Source organism: Mastigoproctus giganteus, chromosome 12, assembly GCF_048544385.1.
Source record: "Mastigoproctus giganteus isolate SK-2022 chromosome 12, ASM4854438v1, whole genome shotgun sequence".
NCBI classification, from domain to species: domain Eukaryota; kingdom Metazoa; phylum Arthropoda; class Arachnida; order Uropygi; family Thelyphonidae; genus Mastigoproctus; species Mastigoproctus giganteus.
The window spans coordinates 71259789-71286855 of record NC_143586.1 but is presented as its reverse complement, the minus strand read 5'-3'; the positions used below and the strand labels follow the sequence as shown (position 1 = coordinate 71286855).

Sequence of the window (27067 nt, the reverse complement as noted above, 5' to 3'; positions counted from 1 at the left end):
GTAGTGGAGGTCAACAACTTAAAAAGTTCAAGGCAGAACTAGACAAACATTTGGAGTGAATGGATGGGTGAAATGGGGAGGTTTTTTTTTTGACTGATGCATTAACATTAGCAAAGGCACATGATGCAAGAAAGCAAGCTTATATAGCAAGCATCAGCCAAAAAAAAAAAAAAACCTTATTTTACCCATCCACTTGCTCCAAATGTTTGTCAAATTCTGCCTTGAATCTATTTAAGCTGTCAACTTCTACAACGACAGATGGAAGTTTGTTCCACCAATCAACCACCCGCTGGCTAAAGGCAAACTTCCGCACATCTATCCTACAACCGTCTTTCCTCAATTTGAATTTATGCCTTCTCAGGTGATTATTTTGAGCAAGAGGAAGAATCCCATCTGCATTGAGCATGCTCAAACCATTCAAGGCTTTATACAATCTGATCTGATTTATACTATCAGATCACCTCGCAGGTGCCTAGTCTCCAGACACTGTAATTTACAAAACTTAAGCCTTTCTTCATAAGAGCAACCCTTTATTCCATTCACTGATCTTGTTGCCCTTCTCTGTACTCATTCCAACAGCTCTACATCCTTCCTAAAATGAGCCTTCCAGACCTGTATACAGTACTCAAAGTGTGGCCTCATCATTGCTTTATACAAAGGGATAATCACCTCCTTATCCCTGCTAGAAAAATTCCTATATATCATTGACAAGACACCATGAGTTACTGTTGCAGTGGTACCACAGAGTTGATACGTTACTCTGGGATTACTGCTTCCCATATGTAGTACTTTACATTTGTCAATGTTAAACTTCATTTGCCGCCTCTCAGCCCATCTGCTCAACTTTTCTAGATCCTGTTGCAGCAGTGTACTGTCATTAGTGTCATTAACAACCCTGCCAACCTTCGTATTGTCTGCAAACTTGGACATTAAGCCTGATTAGAAAATTTGTTTATATTAAATCTTATCTAGCAGTGTTATGGCGACAAAATATAGACAGACAGAATTAAGCCTGTAAATTAAACTAAAAATTATACAAGAGGCTGATAGGATGGAAAGAAGCAAAACGGGCATTGCAAAGGAATACAACATCCCTTTACCTACTTTATCTATAATACTGAAAAACCGAAAAAGACTTGAAGAAGTGCGTGACACTGGAGCAGCGACGAAAAACAGGAAACAAATTCGTGGTGAAAAACACGAGGAGCTTGAAACAAAATTTTTCGAGTGGGCCAACAAATCCGTGCATTTGATTTGCCAAATCAGGTCTGATTTTGTAGGAAAACGGAAATTATCTAGCTCAGCAACAAGGGATTACCGACTTAAAATGCAACAGTGGCTGACTCCAGAGATTTAAAGACAGGAATAACTTGGTTTCACGAAATATTTGCGGTGAGTCTGGATTAGGCGACAAAGAAAAGGCTACAGACTGGTTGTGTTCTGTATGGTCCATCCTTGTCTTGGTTATCAAAATTGGACAGAAGAATGGCTTCAGAAAAAAAGAACATTTTGATGGTTCTAGACCGTTGTACAGCACATTCTGCCGAGACACTTAAGTTGACAAATATATGGCTGTTGTTTTTACCCCCCAATACCACCAGTTTAATGCAACCACTGGATCAAGGCATTATATATAACCTCAAGAGAGCATATAGAGCCCGCCTGATAAGGTACTTGATCCGCAATGTAGGAGGGAACAATTTGCAGCCAAATTGGAATGTCTTGGATGCTATCCGTAACCTTGTTATTGCTTAGGAAAGTATTACATCAAGTGTAATTATCAACTGCTTCAGAAAGAGTAGCTTTGGAGAGAACATCATTGAAAAAAATGGTCCAGCAGACGAATGTGATAGCAACAGTGAGAATGGAGGAGTTTGAAGGAGCATATGGATTTTGTTGGCAAATTTGAAGAGGTTTGTGAAGGTGGATGATGAAGTTGCTACCACTACAACGCCAACACCAGAAGAGCTGCTGGGTGCCAAACAAAACGATGATGTTTTTGTTACCAGCAACAGCGAAAGTGAAGAAGTGCACGCACACTGCCGTATAAAAAGAATGCCCAAAATGCATTGAACATAATAGAGAATGTGTTGGCCTGCAGTAACGTTGATAAAGAAACAACTATTGCATTTGATAACGTCTGTGCTGTAGTTGAAAATGCATATAGGACAAAAACTGTGCAAACAACATTGGATTCTTTCTTTAAATTAGATTAATTTATTAAAAAGTTAATGGTTTCTATGTCTCCTTTTATATTAAGATTGTAATTCTTTTTACTGTGATACTAAAATATTGTATATATCAAAATATATACTGTACAATATTTTCATTTCTGTTAATATTGCTTTTCTCTTAGTTAACTCCAGGGGCTCACATCTGGTGAGTATGGGCTTGGCACACCCAGGGTCCTGAGCTGGATATCATCATTCTTCTCTTTCTTGGTGATTCCTTTCTACTTCTCTCTCTCTCTCTCTCTCTCAAGGTAACTCGGGGAATTTTTTTTTTTGGCTGGTGCAGCATAAGCCTCAGGCTTCCTTTCACCATATAGCTATAATAATAATAATAATAATAATAATAAACTTACAAATAAAATAAAATTATTAAAAAATATGTTATTCCTATTACTGTATTGTTAGACAAGACTTTTGTTTTTATTTTATTTTATTAATTTATTTTTGATTTTATTATTATTCTTAGGTATACAGTATGTACCGAAAAAAAAAACAGTAAAATTTTGACACTTTGGGGGACCTTGTTACTACAAACCTCGTTATTACAAAACATGAAAATTTAGGTCCCTTGAAATTTTTATTAATGAGATTACACTGTATATATATTTTATTTATTTATTTTTTATTTATTTATTTTTTTTTTTTGTTCCTTCAACAACTTTAAGATGCGCCCAAAATGGGTAGTCATTTCTTGATTTGTTCAGGGTATTTCAGGATTTGGCCATAGTTCAGTATGCCCATGGCCCAGACTTCAACACATTTGTTTAAAAGCTAGGTGCCACTGTCAAATTTAGTTGTTAGGTGGTAGAAGGTGGTCTGCATACTAAAAAAAAAAAAAAATAAAAAAATAATAAAAATAACATCTTCTGGAAAAACCATTACACAGTAAACTCAACCCACTTGACAAGATGAAAATACCATTGTTGTTACTTTGTTTGTTAACATTAAACTCATATGCCAGCTTCCCACAATGTCTGATATCAGTCAACCTCATGTTGCAATACTGAACAGTCTCTTGATAATTAAACTTTTTGAAAATTAAAATCTTTAGAGTTTCTTTACATGATTAATTTTTCATCTGTAACATTTTCCAGCATACTAAAGGGATACAAATCAAAAGCACATGAGTGATAAATTATTTATACCAGGTCATTCTCCATATATAAACTGTATAATATTTTTACAAATGAACAGTCTTATATGTTTATGATTTTTAGTGCACCAATTTTTTATTTACAAATATACATAATTTTAAATAATATGTATTGTGCTTAATTGCTGACATTTTAGATTTCAGGAACAGCTTCCAAATTTCATGGACTTAAAGATAAAAATGCATATCATCACTGTACAGTGCTGGTCAATGTAGATAGCAAGATGCTACATAAAGTGTTAAATAAAGATACAGTAAGTAAACATTCTTAAATTATACCAAGATAAAATGCACAATTTTCATCTAATAAAAATGTTTTTATTGAGAGTTAATTTTTTATTGAGAGTTAATTTTAATTTTTTAAAACATTAATTTTTAATGTTTTTATTGAGAGTTAAGTTTCTCTTGATGGAATCAAGAGAAACTTTACTGGATGGAAAATTTTTCCTTAAATGATTTGTCCTGAACATGTACATAATTCAGTTTGCAGGTTTCTTTATCTTATAAAATAGGGATTCAAGAATTGATTTTTTTATTATTATCAGAACTCTGCCAAGGCAAGGGTGAATGGGGTTTAAATATATTTTAAGTTGTGTGTGAGGATGGGGGGATACATTATGAACTGTTTGTAACTGGTGGTAAATTAGAGTCATGGTTCTAATTATTATTATTAGTAGTATTATTAATATTTTTAAGAGAATATCTGTTTTATATCTTTTATTTCTTATCAAATACTTTGTTCTTCCCCACACTGTCTGTGTTCCTCAGAAATTTACCTCAAGCATAGCACTGCACTTTTGAGGATTTATTAATAAAATTGCACTGAATGAGACAAACTGATGTAACTTTAATTATGCCAAAATCACAACAAATATACTCAGTCTCTTTTGAAAAATCTTCACTGTCTGTAGTCATTGTGTTTATGAATAATGGGTTTGGTGTAAACTGTGATGTGAACAAACTTCACAATACTCCTTTATCACAATTTTTATTCTCATTGGGCTTCACACTATATCCTGTTGCTAGTCGCTTGGAACTTTCCCCATTTTTATTAATTTAATTTTTTTATTTTAGCTTTCATTCTCCACCCACTATTTACATTTCTGTAACAGTGTCTTTAAAGAAATGTTTATCATTAAAGGTTTAACTTTTTCCATTGAATTGGTCAAAATGAGGCTTGCTGGCTGGTTAATGCAATCCCTATTTACCTTGCTAACTTCTCTACACTCTCCTTTCTTAATGCCATATGATAGGAGAATTACAAAGATGAATCCTTTACCATTTCATCTGTTGTTCCTTCCCTTGCGTAAATCTTAACTTAATATTATCAAATATAGTTGGGAAAGGATGTTACGTGGTTGCTTTCCATTAAGATTATTACTATATTTAATACCACTCACATACCCAGTGAAATTAATAATAGTTTATTAAGCTATTCGTCTAAACTACTATTCATTAAGGTTGACGTTTCAGGCATATTACCAATACCCATCATCAGACCAGTCTGTTGGGGGAACAGAAAATAGAAAAGGTTACAAATTTGAAAATATTACAATTACAATTGCCAATAATAAAAGAGGCCTACGTGCTCCGGATTCATAATGCGAAAATTTTTTTTTTATTTTGTTGCACAGAGCATTAAACTACAATACATAAATAAGCTTTCGGCTGGGTGGCAGCCTTCATCGGATTAAAATAATTGAATGGCAGTTGGAATAGAGATGCACTGCCAGGATGGTGCGTGAGGCATGTGGTTAATTGTTTGTTGATGTTTGTGGCTGTGACGTATGGTGGTGACGTGGCCAGCGTTTGTCTATGGATAGAATTACTGACTCTGTGATGGGATTAACTTGACAACCACTGTTCCTGTTCAAAGAGGTATCCGAGCATTTTATATTTAACGATTCCAACCAGGTACGCCTTAGGTAATGGTGGGACCTGTCCACAACCACGACATCGCGGTGTGGGTCAATGTCGTGGTGGGTTGTCCAGACATGCTCGGCGATAGCTGAGTGTTCCACATCTGCCAAACGGATCGCCCTTTTATGTTCTGAGAGGCGTTTCTCGAGTCGACGTCCAGTCTCTCCAAAGTAGCAGCTCGTGCAGTCACGGCAAGAGATGCGATAGACCAAACCGCTCTGTAGAAGGGTGGGGACAGGTGCTTTTATGTTGGAAATGAGAGAACGCAGTTTCGTGCCTGGGAGTTGGATGCACTTTATGCCATGTGATTTTAGGATTCTACCGATCTGTTGTGACAGGTTGGGTAGTATGGGATGAATGCCCTCGTGGATGACTCGTCACTGTTGGCGTTGCTGTTGGTCGTAACGTGACGACAAAAATATGACAAAAAAAAGAAAAAATATGGCTACGAATAACAAGGGAAATGTGAATGTGAAATAATCAAAGAAGGTGATGAATTGGCGAATAAAATTGAGTTATTAGACAAAATTTCTAATGGTGAAAGTGTATTCTCAGTGGCAAAAAATAAAATCAATGAGTCAACGGTACGATCAATCAAGAAATCGGAAGAAAAAATCCGCCGTAGTGTCCGTGAAAACGCGCTAATTGCTTCAAAAATTTGCTCTGTAGCTCGTGATGCTAAATTAGAAAAAATGGAAAAGCTTTAAATCTGTGGATAGAAGACCGAACTCAAAATAAAATTACGTTAATTTCACTCATCATTCGTGAAACGGCAAAACTCCTTTATCAACACTTTAGCGAAACTGGTGATAGCACTGGCGGGATAGGGTTTTTTGCTAGCAAAGGCGCTGGTTTGAAAGATTTGTTTGAAATTTCTAATAAATATTACATTTATTAGACTCCATTATTTTACCCGGAACAGAAGTTAAACTAACTGGTCTGTAATTACTCGTGTCACCCTTCGATCCACCTTTGTGAATTGGGGACACATTTGCACATCTCCAGTCCGTGGGAACCTCCCCTGAGTCCAAGGATGCTCTCATAATTATGGCTAAGGGTTTGCTTAGTTGCTTTGCCGCCTCCTTTAAAATAACTGGATAGATCCCATCCACCCCAGGTGCCTTTCTTATGTTTAACTTCAACAATTTCTCCTCCACTTTGCTCTCAGTTATTACAAAATCATTAAATATCTTGCTACAATTTGATAACCTTCTTCCATTTTCAAATTGTAATAATTCCTCACGTGTGAATGTAGATGCAAAATACTCATTCAGTTTGTTTGCTAACTGAGCAGGATCATCAACAGTCGAACCATCGATGTCAAGTGGACCAATCAGATTCATCCCCTTCCTTTTAGAGTTTATATAAGTAAAGAAATCCTTGCTGTTTTTCTTAGCATCTTTTGCCAAAGATTTCTCGTAATCCGCCTTCGCCTGCCGAACCTCCTTTGTGACCTGATTACAGACTAGCTTATATCTGCCACAGGCTTCTGCGTCACCTGATAATTTATATGCATCCCATGCATTTTTCTTCTCTGTCACGAGTCTCATTAGTTCATTTGATAACCATTTAGGCCTAAACCTTGAACTATATTTCTTAATCGGTATATAAAGTCTAGTAGCTTCCACAATTAATTCTTTGAATGCTTCCCACTTAGAATTTACTGTTTGTAACATGGGTGCTGCTCTTCGTGGACTAATGTTATTAGTGGAGTCCCACAGGGTTCGGTGTTGGGTCCACTGTTGTTTTGTGTATTTATCAATGATATTGATGAAGGTATATCAGGCTTAATGTCGAAGTTTGCAGATCACACAAAGGTTGGCAGGGTTGTTAATGACAGTAATGGCAGTGTGCTACTGCAACAGGTTCTAGATAATTTGGGCAGATGGGCTAAGAAGTGGCAACTGAAGTTCAACCTTGACAAATGCAAAGTACTGCATATGGGTAGAAGTAACCCCAGAGAAACGTACCAACTGTGTGGTACTACACTTAAGGTGGTACAAAATGAAAAAGACCTGGGAGTAATTGTGCAGTCAGATATGAAGTTTTCTGAGCAGTGCAGACAGGCTGCTAGGGCGGGTCATGGGGTTTTGTCAATGATATATAGGAATTTTGCTAGCAGGGAAAAGGAGGTGATTGTCCCTCTGTATAAGGCAGTGGTCAGGCCACGCCTTGAGTACTGCGTACAGGTCTGGAGGCCTCATTTTAGGAAGGATGTAGATTTGCTTGAACGTGTACAGAGAAGAGCAACACGATTGGTGAGGGGAATGAAGGGATTCTCTTACCAAGAGAGGCTTAAGTTCTGCAAATTGCAGTGGCTGGAGACTAGGCACCTGCGCGGTGATCTGATTGAGGTCTATAAGGCCTTGAATGGGTTGAGCACGCTGAATTCTGATGGGATCCTTCCACTTGTTCAGATTACCAACCTACGGGGACATAAGTTCAAATTAAGAAAGGACAGATGTAGAATAGATGTGCGGAAATTTGCCTTTAGCCAGCGGGTGGTTAATTGCTGGAACAAACTTCCATCTGTCTTTGTGGAAGTTGATAGGTTAAATAAATTTTAGCAGGAACTGGACAGGCATTTGGAGGGAATGGTGTGATTTTTTTTTTTTTTTTTTGGCTGATGCTGCATAAGCTTCTACACTTGCTTTCTTGCATCATGTGCCACTACTACTACTACTACTACTATTATTTAATATTAACTGTTTCTTATTTTCATTTCGATGCCATATGCTTGCATTTCACTATGTACTGTCTATGTACATAGTCATATTATGAAGGTACATATAATACATACATAGACAAAATTTTAGACTAGTTTTTCTTATATATTTCATATTTTGGAACGTAACCCCTTTATTACTATGGGAGCCATAACTCAGTATACGCGTTTCCAGTATTCGCGGCATTTCTCAGGAACGTAATCCCCGCGAATAGCGGGGGTTTACTGTAATTATAAACTTGTTAGCTTAACTTCTGCTCCAGGAAAATTAATGGAGGCACTGGTTAAAAAAGCACTGCAGGATCATCTAGACAAGACTTCAGTTATAGCTCGGACACAGCATGGAAGACTGCTGAAAAAATTGGAGCAGTGTGGCATTGGAGGCAAATTGCTGCTATGGATAAAGGGATGGTTGAGTGGAAGAAGACAGAGTGGCAATCAATGAACACTGCTCTTCGTGGACTAACGTTATTAGTGGAGTCCCTCAGAGTTCAGTGTTGGGTCCATTGTTGTTTTCTGAATTTATAAATCATATTGATAATGGTATATCAGGCTTAATGTGCAAGTTTGCAGACATCTAGAAAAGTTGAGCAGATGGGCTGAGAGGTGGCAAATGAAGTTAAACCTTGACAAATGTAAAGCCCCACATATGGGAAACAGTAACCCCAGAATAACGTATCAACTCTGTGGTACTACACTGACAGTGGTAGAGAATGAAAAGGACCTGGAGGTAATTGTGCAGGCAGATATGAAGTTTTCTGAGCAGTGCAGACGGTCTGCAAGAGTAGCTCATGGTGTCTTCTCAATGATATATAGGAATTTTTCTAGCAGGGATAAGGCAATGGTCAGGCCACACCTTGAGTACTGTATACAGGTCTGGAGGCCTCATTTTAAGAAGGATGTAGAGCTGTTGGAACGAGTACAGAGAAGGGCAACAAGATTATATTAAATCCAGTTATATTAAAGGAGGCGGCAAAGCAACTAAGCAAACCCTTAGCCATAATTATGAGAGTGTCCTTGGACTCAGGGGAGGTTCCCACAGACTGGAGATGTGCAAATCTATCCCCAATTCACAAAGGAGGATCGAAGGGTGACACGAGTAATTACAGACCAGTTAGTTCAACTTCTGTTCCGGGTAAAATAATGGAGTCACTGGTTAAAGATGCATTGCAGGATCATCTAGACAAGACTGCAGCAATAATTGAAACACAGCATGGGTTTGTTAAGGGAAAGTCTTGTCTGACAAATTTGATAGGATATTATGATGTGGTTACAAAGAAACTGGATGCAAAAAATAATTTTGAAATCATATATTTGAATTTCAGGAAAGCTTTTGACACTATTGGGCATGGAAGACTATTGTACAAATTGGAGCAGAATGGTATTAAGGGAAAGTTGCTACAATGGATAAAAGGATGGTTAAGTGGGAGAAGACACAGGGTGGTAATCAATGGGTGCTTCTCTTCTTGGACTAATGTTATTAGTGGGGTCCCACAGGGTTCGGTGTTAGGTCCACTGTTGTTTTGTATGTTTATCAGTGATATTGATGAAGTTATATCAGGCTTAATGTCAAAGTTTACAGATGATACAAAGGTTGGCAGGGCTGTTAATGACAGTTATGGCAGTGTGCTACTGCAACAGGATCTAGATAATTTGGGCAGATGGGCTAAGTAGTGGCAACTGAAGTTTAACCTTGACAAATGCAAAGTACTGCATATGCATAGAAGTAACCCCAGAGAAACGTACCAAATGTGTGGTACTACACTTAAGGTGGTAGAAAATAAAAAAAGACAGGGAGTAATTGTGTGGTCAGATATGAAGTTTTCTGAGCAATGCAGACAGGCTGCCAGTGCAGATCATGGGGTTTTGTCAATGATATATAGGAATTTTGCTAGCAGAGAGAAGGAGGTGATTATCCCTCTGTATAAGGCAATGTTCAGGCCATGCCTTGAGTACGGCATACAGGTCTGGAGGCCTCATTTTAGGAAAGGTGTAGATTTACTTGAGCGTGTACAGAGAAGGGCAGCAAGATTAGTGAGGGGAATGAAGGGATCCTCTTATGAAGAGAGGCTTAAGTTCCGCAAATTGCAGTGGCTGGAGACTAGGCACCTGCATGGTGATCTGATTGAGGTTTATAAGGCCTTGAATGGGTTGAGCACGCTGAATTCTGATGGGATCTTTCCACTTGTTCAAATTATGAACATAAGGGGGCATAAATTCAAATTAAGAAAAGACAGAGGTAGAATAGATGTGCGGGAATTTGCCTTTAGCCAGCGGGTGGTTAATTGCTGGAACAAACTTCCATCTGTCGTTGTGGAAGTTGATAAGTTGAATAAATTTAAGGAGGAACTGGACAGTCATTTGGAGGGAATGGTGTGTTTTTTTTTTTTTTTTTTTTGGCTGATGCTGCATAAGTCATACACTTGCTTTCTTGCATCACATGCCACTACTACTATTAGTGAATGGAATGAAAGGTTGCACTCATGAAGAAAGGCTTAAGTTTTGCAGATTACAGTTTCTGAAGACTAGGCAACTGCAAGGTGATCTGATTGAGGTGTATAAAGCCTTGAATGATTTGAGCATGCTCAATGCTGATGGGATTCTTCCTCTTGCTCCGAATAATCACCTGAGAGCGCATAAATTCAAATTGAGGAAAGACAGTTGCAGGATTGATGTGCAGAAGTTTGCCTTTAGCCAGCGGGTAGTTGATTGGTGGAACACACTTCCATCTTTTGTTGTGAAGTTGATAGCTTAAAATAAATTTAAGGCCAAGCTGGACACGTATTTGGAACAAATGGAGGAGTGAAATGGGAGTGGTTTTTTTTTTGGCTAATGCTGGTTTAGCTTGTTTTCTTGCATCATATGCCTCTACTAAATGTTGTTGTTGTTTTGGTTTTTAGGAGCATTAGCAACTAAGGCCATATTGCTCCGGGATATGCGGTGGTCATTCCCTGACTTTTCCACATCCTTCGTATTTGGTGGTGACAGGCTCGAACCCCGGTCTAATCAAGAAGCATGTGCTATGCATTGTTGCTCCTACCCACCTGGCTACGGAGGCGCCCTTCTCTCTCTACTAAATGCTAAAAACGGCATCCCCTAAGTAATTTATTTTATTTTGTGGCACCCCACTCAATTTTCTGCCTCTTAGATCCAATTCTCTCTCTCTCTGAATATATATATATATATATATCTAATATTAAAAAAAAATGTTATATGATACTTATTACAATAATATAACTATAGGCGCCTCCATAACAGGTGGGCAGGAGCAGCAGTGGGTAGCACACGCTTCTTGATTAGCCCGAGGTTTGAGCCCGTGACCACCAAATATGGAGGATGCAGAAAGGTTAGGGAATGACCACCGCATATCCCTGGAGCTATATGGTCTTAGTTGCTAATGCTCCTAAAATCTACAGATCACCATAAAATTAAAAAGATACTGTACACCTTTTTATAATGAAAAAACCATATAAATTTTTAAAAAAAAATAAGTTTAACCTAAACCCAAATTACAAGGCACCTCTGTAATGCTGTTGCAGCACCCTGGTTGAAATCACTACATTAAAGTTATGTTTCAGGCACCTTACTGATACCCATCATCAGACCTTGCTGTTAGGGGAACAGAAAATAGAAATAGTTACAAATATGAATATATTACAATAACCAATATTACAATTACAATTACAAGATTCTAAAGTATTAAGTTTGAATTACTGTTACAATATTCTGGATCTGGGGTTTTTGTATAGTGGAAGACTGGAGTGACGTTTAATCTCATTCTTTATACATCAGGGTTGTTGCGCATGCTGGTTCTAGTGGTCTGGAGGGGGTTGAATGTGGGCTACTCCTCTGGATATCTGGCCTATTTTCTTTAACTAGTTTTTCATTTCTTCTTCCATTTTCTTATCAAAAAGATGGAAATATTGCAGATTGAATTTGACTCCCTGTTTTTTACTGATTGCTAAGGCTCGAACATTTTTATGAAGAAGGCTTCTTTGAATTCTGTTGTATTGGTTGCCTATAGAAAGGATTCTAGTGTTGTTGAAATTACAAGTGTCACCACATTGGAGGGCTGTGTCGGACTTTCAAACTCTTCCATATTATACATCTTTTTTGTGTTCTTTGATTCTGCAGTTTAGACATCTGTACGATTCTCCTATATATCTGAGTCTGTCAGCATTTAAGAATTTAATTGCTTTGTATTTATCTAATTTGATATCTGGCTTCTATTGTAACAGTAATTCAAACTTAATACTTTAGAATCATATACAGTCAAATTTCCCTATAATGAATTTGATAAATCCAGCGAAAAAATTCGTTATAGAGAAATTTTGTTATACAGAGAATATCTTTTTTATTAGAAATTGTTATTTAATTAGAAAATGAAAACAAATCTACATTTATTTTTAATGTATTTTATTTCAAAAACATACTTATTTAAATTATGTTTACACAATTTTCGCCAGTATCACAAATTTAAAAAATTCCATGATTTTCGTTTGCACAGTACAATTAAAAAATTGTCTGATTCTCAAAGAAAACCTCACATTTGTTCAGAGGATTAAAAACATTATCAGGAACATTTTCACAAAACTGTAGACCCATACGAACTGTTTTAAAGGCATTAATCATTTCTTCGTGAGTTGGCTTTTCTAGGGGTTGTTCTGATGCATCTTCAGCGTCATTGTTAATTTCTTCGTGATCATGGTCACGTCTAACACTGTTCGGCAGTATTTCATCTTAATTTGGATGTTCTGCTGTGATCTACATAAACATAACTATCCAGTGTTATTTCATTTTCGATGTTTTCGGACGGTTCTAATAACGTCCAAAAGTTTTTCAGTTGTGAAAGGGGCAGTTCATCTTGTTTGTCCAGTTGTTGTTCGACTTCTGTATTCAATGCAAATCCCACTTTCGAAAAACAATTTTGAATAGTGTATTCAGTGACATCGTTTGTCCAAACTTTTGCCAGTTCAGAGATGCATTCTCTAAGGTTAATTGTAACCTCCAAGTTTCTATTTTCTCATAACGCATTGACAATCTTCATTATTGTTCTCTTTCGATAATGAAATTTAAAATTTTTAATAATGCCTTGGTCTATTGGCTGGAGTTTTGACATTATGTTTGGTGGTAAAAACAACAACTTCGCACTTTTAAGTTTGGCAGAAATACTGGCAGGATGTGCCGGACAGTTGTCAGTTACCAACACGATTTTCCTTTTTTCTTTTGTTATACGCTTCGCTAGTTTTAATATCCATTCTTCAAAAATATCACTTGTCATCCATGCTTTTTTATTAAAGGTGTAGTCAACTTCCAAAGATTTTGTGCCTCTAAAACATCTTGGGTTTTTTGATATTCCAATGACTAAAAGTCTTAATTTTTCACTTCCTGTCATGGCGCCTCTGTAGCCAGGTGGGTAGGAGCAGAAGGGTAGCACGCTTCTTGATTAGACCGGGGTTTGAGCCCGTGACCACCAAATAGAGAGGATGCAGAAAGGTCAGGGAATGACCACCGCATATCCCTGGAGCAATATGGCCTTAGTTGCTGATGCTCCTAAAACAAAACAAAAAAAAAAAAAAAAAACTTCCTGTCATATTTGCTCCAACTAGCACAGTGATTATTTCTTTGCTTTGTTTTCCACCAAAACATTTATCATCCTTAAAAGCAAGTGTTCTATTCGGTAAACATTTAAAGAATAAACCCATTTTGGCAGCATTAAAAACATCCTTACGCTCATATTCTTCCAAAATCTTTAAGGTATTGTTCCTCCAACTGTTGCAATCTTCTTTACTTACATTAACACTTTCACCACAAATAACCTTTTCCACAATTCTGTGGCGCTTCTTAAATTTATCTATCCACCCAGTGCTCGCATTAAATTCTGTATGTGCAAGGGACTGTGCAAATTTCAGAGCTTGTTGCTTAATTATTAGGCCCGATATTGGTATATTCTTCTCACGTATCATTTGCACCCATTTTAGAACAGCTTTATCAACATCTTCATATATGCACAACTTAATTCGCTTCTTGTCTGCTCCTCCTTCAATTGCATTTAAAATTGACTCTTGATTTTTTAAAATCTTAGATAAGCTGCTTGCAGGTATGCCATATTTCTTCACAACATGTTTTTTCTTAAAACCCTGGTCAATATCATAACAATCTTTGCTTTACCATTAATACTTAAACACTTTCTCTTCGACATTGTTTCCGCAATTGTAAAAATTACTTTACTATAGCTCTTGCCGATACATACACTGCAAACTTCGCTGCGCTGGCCATATAGTGAATTGTTAGTACTGCCTACTCAATGATGTTTGCTTGCCAATTCAACAGTATCATGTGACCTTTCCTATCAATCACTTTAAAGAAATATACGACTTTGTGAATTTCTTTTATCCTGCTTTCATTCATATATACACGAAAGAAAATTTATGATTAATGTATGCTGTATGTTACTTTTCAGAAAAAAAACAATACAAGACATATAACCTATGTGATTGATGACGAACGAAAGTAAAAAAAAAAAAAATTCATGAAAACCATCTACTGGGAGTCCAGTTAGATGAGAACGGACATATCACATATAATGATTGACAGGAAGGTCATGTGGTACAGTTGAGGTGAGAAGCGAATGTCACTCAGTAGGCATTACTAAAAACCAACTATGGCAGCATTCTTGTATTGCCGCCACGGTATGCTAAAGTTTACCGCAGCGAATTTCATTTTCACCTGAGCCAACATCAATTTACAAATCTACCCTATTTATTGTAAAGTTTACGACCACTTTTAAGAAAACCCATTTGGTTTAATAACTGTAAAAAAAATGAAACAAAGACCCTCCTACGGGCGTCAATGGCCACAAGTATTCATTAAAAAGATGATTAATTCCAGATGCTAATGTGCAATTTTGGAAGGAAGGAGGCCATATATTTGAGCAGCTGTTTAGCTGTAAATGCTTGAAAATCTTCAAAAATGCTTTTACTAATTTTTTTAAAAATTCGTTATAGAGAGAGAGACTAACACTTCGCTATATGGAGTTAATTTTACATGTAATTTTGTTTCAAGGTGCAATGTTTTGCAAAAAAAATTTATAATATAGAGAAATTTGTTGAATAGAAGTTCGTAATAGAGAAGTTCCACTGTATTTGTAATCGTAATATTAGTAATAAATAAATTGTAATGTTGGTAATTGCAAATTGTAATACTGGTAATTGTAATATTGGCAATTGTAATGCGAAAAAATTTTTTTCGTAACGTGACGACCAACAGCAACGCCAACAGTGACGAGTCATCCACGAGGGCATTCATCCCATACTACCCCAACCTGTCACAACAGATCGGTAGAATCCTAAAATCACATGGGATAAAGTGCATCCAACTCCCAGGCAAGAAACTGCATTCTCTCATTTCCAACATAAAAGCACCTGTCCCCACCCTTCTACAGAGCGGTTTGGTCTATCGCATCTCTTGCCGTGACTGCACGAGCTGCTACTTTGGAGAGACTGGACGTCGACTCGAGAAACGCCTCTCAGAACATAAAAGGGCGATCCGTTTGGCAGATGTGGAACACTCAGCTATCACCGAGCATGTCTGGACAACCCACCACGACATCGACCCACACCGCGATGTCGTGGTTGTGGACAGGTCCCACCATTACCTAAGGCGTACCTGGTTGGAATCGTTAAATATAAAATGCTCGGATGCCTCTTTGAACAGGAACAGTGGTTGTCAAGTTAATCTCATCACAGAGTCAGTAATTCTATCCATAGACAAACGCTGGCCACGTCACAGCCACAAACATCAACAAACAATTAACCACGCGCCTCATGCACCATCCTGGCAGTGCATCTCTATTCCAACTGCCATTCAAGTATTTTAATCCGATGAAGGCTGCCACCCAGCCGAAAGCTTATTTATGTATTGTAGTTTAATGCTCTGTGCAACAAAATAAAAAAAAAAAAATTTTTCGCATTACAATTGCCAATATTACAATTACAATTACCAGTATTACAATTTGCAATTACTAACATTACAATTTATTTATTACTAATATTACGATTACAAATACAGTGGAACTTCTCTATTACGAACTTCTATTCAACAAATTTCTCTATATTATAAATTTTTTTTGCAAAACATTGCAAAATGGGAATGTTTTTTTTTTTTTTTTTTGCTGATGTTGTTATAAGCTTGCTTTCTTTCATCATATGCCTCTACTAATGCTAATGGTAATAAAACACACTTCACATAAACTGTTATAACAAACAAAAAAATGAATACTACATGATACGCTCACACAAACTAACTAATAAAAGTTGGGGAACATTCCTAGGCCACTAACTCGTCACTCGTTTCAATAACAACGAAATAGTGTTGCCAGTCCATGTATTTTCTGAACAGCCCTCATATATTCAAGTTTAATGATATCCAAACAAGACTGAGACAGAGATATGGATATAATTCAAGTTCAAACAATTATTCTCAGGTTTTGATCCAAAATTGACCTATTTATATCCACTTTAAATCAAAGAGATTTACACTACTTCGTTAACTTGTCACACCTGTCAATTATGGAAAAAGATACAATTTCAGATGATGATTTGCTATTGTACACTTTCCACTTGAAGACTTTAATATTTGCTTTCAAGATCTTCATGATATGATTGTACCAAAATGGATTTTGCAATCATTTGCATGTGATGTATCTCAACTCTTGAATTTATTTTGCAAGAAGAGTTAATTGAAATGAATACAGATTTGGAGGGCAAATCTCTATTCCAAACTAAAGGTTATGCATCCTATTGGAATAATGAAGATATGCAAAATAAATATCCAAAATTGCAAACTGGAGTGTTTATGGTAGAACCACTTTTAACCTTTACCCAATTCTTATCTAGTGAAAACTGGATTTAGCCATATTAATAATTTTACTAAGGAAAACAAGAAACAGGCTGAACTTATCAGAACACGGGACCTAAAGATCAAATTTAGTAATTTTAGCCGAGATACCACACAGCTTGCTTCTTTCAAATAAACAATGAACAGACACAATTTGGTCTTAGTAGTCCTTGTGTCGTTAAACCCAATGCCAACAATAACAGGGCTACTAAGGCCAAAAAAAAAAAAAAAATGACATATCCATTTTAATCATTAGCATTAACTGAGCATAATCATTAACATTAATGATTATGCTCAATTAATGCTAATGATTAAAATGGATATGTAACAGGCTGGGATTTTGACAAAACTAAAATGGCAGAAATTAACCAAAGAATTTTTACTGTGTTTTTTTTGTTACTAAAGTGATTTTGAACTAATCATGAACTTATTGTTAACTAGCTGTGTTTTATAATTATTTTATATTTTTTAATAAATAATTAACTATTATTAACAGTTTTCTTATAATCTGTCCATTAAAAATATAGTGGATCCCCGCTTTATGATTGACTCATCAGATCACTTTACGATGGACTCTCCTTTCACTATATGATATATAGTAAGCACCAATTATTGTGTTCCCATTTGCGAATTGAATTTTAATTCTATTAAACAGCAATTCTGATAAGTGAAAATAGGAGGAATATTATCCACAGGCTATAAAAGTAAAGATATCAAGCACAAATTTTCACTTTATTACCTTGGCAATTAACAAAATTAAATATGTGAAAATCGGAAGAATATTTTCTACAGGTTAGCAAAATAAAAATAAATTTACGCGTATATACATAGCTTAATTACTATTGTAATATGTACATTCTAACTAATTAATATTAGTTAGCACATGGTATGCACAAAATTGCAACTAACACGATACACACAAGTGAGATATGGAGTAACAAATTTACAAAGCTTAAAAAAGGAATGAAGAGAAGATTCTGAAAATTTATTTATGTTTTTCATATGATTGAAGATTCCATGGAAGGGGAAACACATTTCACCATAATAATGCCAAAATCCAGAGAATTCCAGCGATCGCTACTAACACAAATGCAATAAGATTGAGTTTACTACCCATTTATAATAGATTGCACAAACAGAAAAGCCCAAGAAACCGGAAACTGAAAATTATCTTTATTGTTTTATAGTCGTGACCTCCAGAAATATCACAGATGCATTCAAAATTGATTCTTATAACTGAACATATGATAATGATGAAAGTGTAGTGCATTTTAATGATTTGAATTGGTTTTTTGAAATTTGATTCTATAAAGTGGCTGATTCTACTAACCAGTGATCATGTACTTATTTCACTTTACGATGGACTTGGCTTACAATTTCTCTGACTGGACCATGTAATCCTACTTCTCAACCAATAGCAGCCTTTGTAAACATGTTGGCTGCATGTTTGGTTTTTGCATCCTTTAGTTGAAGTGATTTTTTGTGTTGTGCTTTAATCAATATGTACAATTTCCATTATAAAAATCACCTTTTAGAGATATAAATAGCTTAGTTATATAGCTTAAATATCAACTTCCAAGGTCTTGGAACGAATTACCAAAAAACAATGTGTTATGGGGTTCACATTATGATATTTTCACGATATGATGGTGTCTCTGGAATGGATTAATATCATAAAGTGGGGGTCTACTGTATGTGTATTTTTGGGAGGAAGTCAATAAGGGGAAAATGGATTTTTTTTTTAAAAAGGTCGACAGGTAAAAAAGGTTGGGAACCCCTGTTTTCACCTGTTGATGATTCTGCTCAGGTTGCTGATAAACTGAATAGGTATTTACACCTACATTTATACATGAGGAATTTTTTTAGGAATGGGGATGCCAGAAGTTTCTCAAATTCTAACAGAGCTAAATGGTTTTGTGATAACTTAGAGGAAGTGAAAGAGAAATTGTTGAAGCTAAACATAAAAGAAACACCTGTGATGGATGAGATCATTCCCATTATATTTAAGGAAGGCAGCAAAAGAGGTAAGTAAACCTTTAGCCTTGATTATGAGAGTATCTGTGGATTTAGAGGAGATCCCTGTGGACAGCAGATGTCAGAATGCATCTCCCCAATTTACAAAGGAGGATTAAAGAGCCTGATCTTGACCATTAAAAATTGCCTACAACATGCCAGTAGATTTATTAATGCTCATATTTTAATAGAGCTATAGCCCTTGAAATATTCAACATATCAGATTTTAAAAAATGCCAAATGCTGATGCACTTTTTCTTTTTTTTTTTTTTTTTTTTTTTCCACTTTTCTTATCAAGATTTGATAACTGAACTACAGGAAATGTGGACATTTTCGTTCCCCAGTATATCAATTTTTTTTCCCTCTCTCTTCCCTTCTGTAGTTTGTTTCTTTCATTAAGATCTTTTAGACTAAATTTTAAATCCCATTTCTATAATTGGAAGGTCCAACATTCACTCCCATTAAAAAGTTTTGCTGCACCCCAAAGCTAGTTTTCTAGAGTACAAATAGTGAAACAGTACTTGAGATCAGTGTTTTTTAGCCTGTAATCAACAAACTGCTGCTGGTGGTCATTGAGCACTTAACAGGTGGTCTGTGAATTGATCAAAGGTCTTTTTAAAGTGATCTCTCTTTTTTTAATCCTTTTAGAAAGCTGTTTTATTTTTTTATACCGGTCATTTTTCTATAATCACTATCTGTCAAAATCCATTTTAATAATAATTTTGTAATGATGAATTAAGATTATTTTAATAAAAATGAAAAGTTGCAAAAAGATATTGGCAGTCCACCTAAAACTTACAGCTGTTTAGAATCACTGCTCTAGATGGTATCAAGATCAAATGCTTTTCCCTATGCATGCAAGATAGAAAACTCACTGTTTTTAATATAGTTAGGGAAGGATGCTACATGGTTGTTTACCATTAAGGTTATAATTATATTAAAACCACTCTTATAACACGTGAAAATTAATAATATAGTTTATTAGGCCATGGTATCCTATCAAAAATTTATCGAACATTTGCTTGTAGAGATATGGAGGTAATAATCCCATGGTACATTAAGGTGACATTTCGAGTATCTTACTGATACCCATCATCAGACCAAGCTGCTGACAGACTCCTCTTGCCGATGCTCCCAGAAACCGGATGTGCATACCAGACGTTTCTGGGAGCATCAGCAAGAGGAATCTGTCAGTAACTTGGTCTGATGATGGGTATTCGTAAGATACCCGAAACGTCACCTTAATGAACGTAGGCAAACAGTCTAATGAACTATATTATTAATTTTTACGTAGTATAAGATCGGTCTTAATAAAATTATAAACTTAATCAAACTGTTTTTAGTTATTTTATTGCTGATCCCTTTTAAATACATCTCCACCCCTACACCCCCACATTATTAAACAAAATCACTGAATAGATCTCTTTCATTTTGTTTATTACTGCTATTTGTATATTTTTTTATATTTACATAAATCTAAATCTGATACACTCATTGTAAAAGGAATGAATTTGTTTCTAGAGTCACATAAAAAGCAAGGCAACTTCAAGTATTAGATCACCAGTAAAAAACCTTAAAGAAGTATGTCAAGAAATAACAGTTACAGATCTTCTTAATGAAATAGCCTTGGAATATCAAGATTTTTACAAGGTATATATAGCTGTTGCATTTAAAATTAATTCTGCAAAAATTTATTATTAACTCTCTTAATCTTCATGAGAAAATTTATGTTTCAATCAGTTATTTATTAATTTTACACAAAAATAAATAAGTTTATTTATTCCATGTGACATTTAATTACACGCATATTAGGGATACTGGAGGAATAAGGATCTTTCTTTGTCATCTTGCTTAAAGGTATAATTGTGTATAATAATATAACTGGTATAACATCACAATAAATTAAGAAAACATTTGATTTATAGGATGAGAGTGTGCTCTTCGAATGTGCAACATAATGATACAGTTTATGCTATAAAATATTTACAGAATGGGCAGTTGGAGCATTCTGTTCAAAATGCCAAAAATCAAATCTGCTGCTTATGGAATCATAAATTGCCAATTCATGGAAGAGATTTTACTAGAGATAGCAGTATTGTCTTTTGCATTGTTTGTGAAAAGAATGTTCCATGCAGAAAAAAAATTGCAGATCAACATGCAAAAGCAGTAAAAAAAAAAAAAAAAAAAAAAGCAAGAAAAAAGTGACTTTTCAATGGATCACTATCTTACCTAGGTAAGCATCTATATCCATTTCAGTAAGTTAGCAATCCAGTTTTTAAATTATTTTTGATAATTTGTATAAATCAAAAGATTCCAGTGAATCTGACTTAAGGATGAATTATCTCAATAGATAATTCATCCTCAAGATAGATTTATGATGATATTCACAAAATTCATCAAGATATGGGACATGGTGTCACACAGACATAAGCAGTGCAGAACTGGAATTTGGGGAGTAAAATGTGTACAGAAAGGATAGATAGGACAGAAAGGGAGGAGGGATTATGATGTTAGTTAAGAAACACATAAAATCTAAGGAAGTGCATCCAATTGATGTTGGTGGACAATGCAATGTTGAGTCTGTTTGGTGTGACATAAGCACTGGGAAAGGAAAAATGAGGGTAGGTATACGTTATAGGCCAAATGAATCTGATGAGTATAATGAGCAATTGTGCAGAGAAATAGAGTGGGCCAGTAAATCAGTGTGTCTTATAATGGGGAATTTTAATTTCCCAGAGATTGACCTGGAATTTGTGGGTTGGTCACACACACACACACTAGCAAGGCTTTTGTGGATTTATTGGATGATTGCTTTCTACAGCAGCATGTTCAGGAGGCAACTAGAGGGAGTAATACTCTTGATCTGATTATCAGTAGTGATTCTTCATGCATCAAGAATCTCCAGGTAAAGAAACCACTAGGTGGTAGTGATCACAGTGTGCTGAAGTGGGATTTACTCAAAGAGGTAACAACCATCAAGGGTAAAGGGAAGGGTTTTTGCTTTCGTAAAGGTGACTACGGTGGTCTGAGACAGTATTTAAATTCTGTATGGTGGGACCAACTGATGATGTTACTAACAACAAATTCAAAATGGGAAGCATTCAAAGAATTAATCTTGGAAGCTACTAGGCTTTTCATACCAACAAAGAAATATTGTTCAAGATTTAGGCCTAAATGGATGAACTAATTAGAGATGTGACAGAGAAGAAAAATGCATGGGATACATATAAATTAACATGTGACGCAGAAGCCTATGATAGATATAAGCTGTCTGTAACCAAGTTACAAAGGAGGTTAGGCAGCCGAAGGCAGATTACGAGAAATCTTTGGCAAAGGATGCAAAGAAAAACAGCAAAGAGTTCTTTACTTATGTAAACTCTAGAAGAAAAGGGATGAATCAGATTGGTCCACTTGATATCGATGGTTCAACTGTTGATGATCCTGCTCAGGTAGATAACAAACTAAATGAATATTTTGCATCTACATTCACACATGAGGAGTTATTCAGGAAGGGGAATGCCAGAGGTGTATTCAACTCTGGAAGTAAGCTGGATAATCTTGTAATAACTGAGAGTAAAGTAGAGGAGAAATTGTTGAAGGTAAACATAAGAAAGGCACCTGGGATGGATGAAATCTATCCAGTTATATTAAAGGAGGCGGAAAAGGAAGTAAGCAAACCCTTAGCCATAATTATGAGAGCTTCCCTGGACTCAGGGGAGGTACTTATGGACTGGAGATGTGCAAATGTGATCCCAATCCACAAAGGAGGAGGATGCGGAAAGGTCGGGGAATGATTACCGCATATCCCCGGAGCAATATGGCCTTAGTTGCTAATGCTCCTAAAAACCAAACAACAACAACAACAACAAAGGAGGATCAAAGGGAGACACAGGTAATTACAGACCTGTTAGTTTAACTTCTGTTCCAGGGAAATTAATGGAGGCACTGGTTAAAGAATCATTGCAGGATCATCTAGACAAGACTTCAGTTATAGCTCAGATCCAGCATGAGTTTGTTAAGGGGAAGTCTTGTCTGACTAATTTGATTGGATACTATGATGTAGTCACAAAGGAACTGGATGCAAAGAATAAATTTAATATCATATATTTGGATCTTAGAAAGGCCTTTGATACACATGGAAGACTGCTGCACAAATTGGAGCAGGGTGGCATTGGAGACAAATTGCTGCTATGGATAAAAGGATGGTTGAGTGGAAGAAGACAGAGTGGTAATCAATGGACACTGCTCTTCGTGGACTAATATTATTAGTGGAGTCCCTCGGAGTTCGGTGTTGGGTCCATTGTTGTTTTCTGTATTTATAAATGATATTGATAATGGTATATCAGGCTTAATGTTCAAGTTTGCAGACAATACGAAGATTGGCAGGATTGTTAATGACACTAATGGCAGTACACTGCTGCAACAGGATCTAGAAAAGTTGAGCAAATGGGCTGAGGTGACAAATGTAAAGTACCACATATGGGAAACAGTAACCCCAGAGTAACGTATCAACTCTTTGGTACTACACTGACAGTGGTAGAGAACGAAAAGGACCTGGAGGTAATTGTGCAGGCAGATATGAAGTTTTCTGAGCAGTGCAGACAGTCTGCAAGAGTAGCTCATTGTGTCTTGTCAATGATATACAGGAATTTTTCTACCAGGGATAAGGAGGTGATTATCCCCTTGTATAAGGCAATGGTCAGGCCACACCTTGAGTACTGTATACAGGTCTGGAGGCCTCATTTTAAGAAGGATGTAGAGATGTTGGAATGAGTACAGAGAAGGGCAACAAGATTAGTGAATAGAATGAAAGGTTGCACTTACGAAGAAAGCTTAAGTTTTACAGATTACAGTGTCTGAAGACTAGGCACCTGCGAGGTGATCTGATTGAGGTGTATAAAGCCTTAAATGGTTTGAGCATGCTCAATGCTGATGGGATTCTTCCTCTTGCTCAGAATAATCACCTGAGAAGGCATAAATTCAAATTGAGGAAAGACAATTGTAGGATAGATGTGCAAAAGTTTGCCTTTAGCCAGTGGGTGGTTGATTGGTGGAACAAACTTCCATCTGTTGTTGTAGAAGTTGATAGCTTAAATAGATTCAAGGCAGACCTTGACAAACATTTGAAGCGAGGAGATGGGTGAAATAGGGGGTTTTGTTTTTTTTTTAATCATTCAACAATGTGAATGTGAATGAAAAATGTGAATCATTCAACAATTGCTCGGTTTGTGAATGATTCTTTACAAATTAATACTGGATTTTTTTTTTTTTTTTTTTTTTTTTCATATTATCTGATAGTAACTTGTGGTGATAAATCTAGTAATAACTTGTGGTGATAAAGGGAAATAAAAAATACACTATCATAATATTTACTTCCATTTTATTAATTTCATGAAAAAATGGATTCAGTAAAGCAATGAGTAGTATTTTTTATAATACAGACTATGGAAGAATACTGCTGTAATTGGTGGCCCTGTTCTAGAATATAAATATACCATTACTAGAGCTTTCCGGTTTCAAAGAACGATATCAATTGTACAGTTTTTAGCAGGCCAATGTTTTGCCTTTAGAGGCAAAAATTATAAATTTTATCAAGCAAATAATGGAAATTTTTTGAAAGCTCTAGAAATGTTGACAAAATTTGATCCATTTATTTTAGGTCACATTAATAAAAAAAAATCTCAACATCTTAAGAGTCATATGCCTCGTTACATATGTCATATGTTTCAAAACAAAATTATATCTGTTTTAGCAAATGGTATAAATCAGAAAAAGAATTTTGAAAAACAAGCTAAAGTTTGTTTTGCAAAAAAAAAAAAAAAGAGTACAGCTAGCATTTATTATTAGAATTGTCAATATTAGCACTAGTAATATTGCAGTTCCAGAATTGTTTCTAGGATTCTATCCACTGTTAAACAGAAATGTCTAGAAAGTAAATCTTCCCACAGGGCAAGATTTATTTTCTAGAAATTTGGGACTCTTAATGACAGAAATAAATTGTGTGAAAGTTTAGAATTATCCAACATCATTGACGAATTACCCAAGAAAGCTAAAAGGGTGCAGTTATAATAATTTTGAAGTGCAATTTTTTTTTATATTGTTTATATTTTTATGTGTATTTTTTATACTTTTGATTTCAATAAAAATTTAATTTAAAATGTGTTATTATGTTCATATTATTAATGAAAATGTTCGTTTTTTCCTTTTAAAAATACAATTCTAAGGAGCATCCAAATATTTATGGCACACAGGCAGCTAAGGAGCTGGAACCGTCCTTGACAAGTCCCTCTTCAAAATAACTATGGTGCATTAATTGTTGGTTCGATGCTAATTGCTGAAACATTCAGTATATTCCTAAATCTAGTAAAATTTTATTTGAACATTTTTCAAAGAGGGAACAGTTATTGTTTACTTGGAATTATACATGCAAAGGACATAGGTCCACAGCAACTAATTGCTGTTTTTCCTTACACTTCAACATGATAGTTTTGGTTTCAGTGTAACATGAAGAATATGTTGCTTTCCCATTGATTGACTTTGCTGATGCATCTGCTTCAAAAATTAAATATTTTTTGTTTTATATATATATATATATATATAACTTGAAAACGTTTAACATGAAAAATTGGTTAACATGAAAAAATATTCTGATCCTGACAAAATGCTATGTGATTTCATACATTTATTTTCTTTTAACGTGAAACAAAAAACACTTAACATGAAAAGATTTCGCATCTCAGAAGAACAAAAAATATACCGGCCTCCACGTCGTACTAAATTTTTGCAGTTTATGAATTTATGACTCATCTTTCTATTGACTGGGCCGACATCTAATAAAAAACAATATATAGATAGTACAAGGATGCCGCTTGCCACACACCACCCTTATCATTTTAAACATGGGATTACCTATCGGTGGGCAAAACATTTCATTTACAGTCTTGAAGTAGTGAATTTCGTGTTTAGTAAAAAAATCCGCAAATTTATCACCCTCAAATGTGGCAATGGAAAAATCAGGGCATAAACAAAGTGCTATTTCACTTAAAGTTAAAATGGAGTTGCTTAAAGCAGTAAATGTCTGTTTGAAAACAGACATTTGTAAAAAGTTCAGAATCGCTAACTCTACATTGGCAGCAATCATAAAGAATAGAGACCAACTTACTGCAATGTTTGAGCCTGATAGGAAACAGATGAGAACGGCCAAAACGAAAATTTGGAGGCCGCATTGCTTGTTTGGTTCAAACAAGCTAGGTCTCAGAATGCTTCAATATCGGGACCTCTGTTAATGAAAAGAGCGGATGTTTTTGCAATTCAAATGGAGATTGAATTCACTGCGAATCCAGGTTGGTTGGACCGTTTCAAGAAAATAAATGGCATCGTTTTTAAAAATGTTTGCTGTGAAGCAAATCAAGTTTCACCAAGTATGACATTGGATTGGTTGCAGTCTACATTTCCCACAGTGCTTGAAGAATATAGCGCAAGAGATGTCTTTAAAGCCGATGAAACGGGGTTGTTCTATCACTGCTTACTTGATAAAACATTTAAGGGACAGCAGTGTTCTGGCAGAAAAAATTCCAAAGAGAGGAGAGGATAACAGTAATGGTGGCTTGCAATTCGGACGGATCTGAAAAGCTGCTCTTATTCATTATCAGGAAGAGCAGGAACCTGCACTGTTTTAAAAAAAAAAAAAAAATACCAGTTGAGTACACAGCAAATAAGAAGGCGTGAATGACTGTGACAACATTTATTGATTGGCTTTTGAATTTGCCGACCGGGCTAGCCGAGTGGGTAAAGTACCTGCCCGGCAACCCAAAGGTCGCGGGTTTCCCGCCTCGGGCTTGGATCAAAGTACTGCAAAAACCTTGGGAGGTGCAATATGGCCACAGAAGCCGATGCGCCAACAACTACCAAATCAAAATCAAATCAATCAAGCTTTTGAATTTAGATAAGCGCTTTTTACGGAAAAATTTGCCATGATTGTTGATAATTGTCCAGCTCACTCTGAAATGAAATTAAAAGCTATAGAGCTTATATTTTTGCTTCCAAACACTACGAGCATTTTACAGCCTTGTGATCAAGGCATAATACAGAATTTAAAATTTTATTACCGAAAACAATTGCTAAGAA

At 35.7% G+C, this 27067-nt stretch overlaps 1 protein-coding gene across 1 annotated transcript in view; it reads left to right on the top strand.

The window, feature by feature from the left end:
* Nucleotides 1-27067, top strand: part of Lipt1 (Lipoyltransferase 1) — a 49814-nt gene that overhangs the window by 9645 nt on the left and 13102 nt on the right. Inside the window, exons 2-3 of the mRNA XM_090386269.1 lie at nucleotides 3522-3638; nucleotides 20462-20590. Of these exons, the coding sequence (XP_090242395.1) occupies nucleotides 3522-3638; nucleotides 20462-20590 (246 nt within the window). The remainder of the gene's footprint in view (nucleotides 1-3521; nucleotides 3639-20461; nucleotides 20591-27067) is intronic.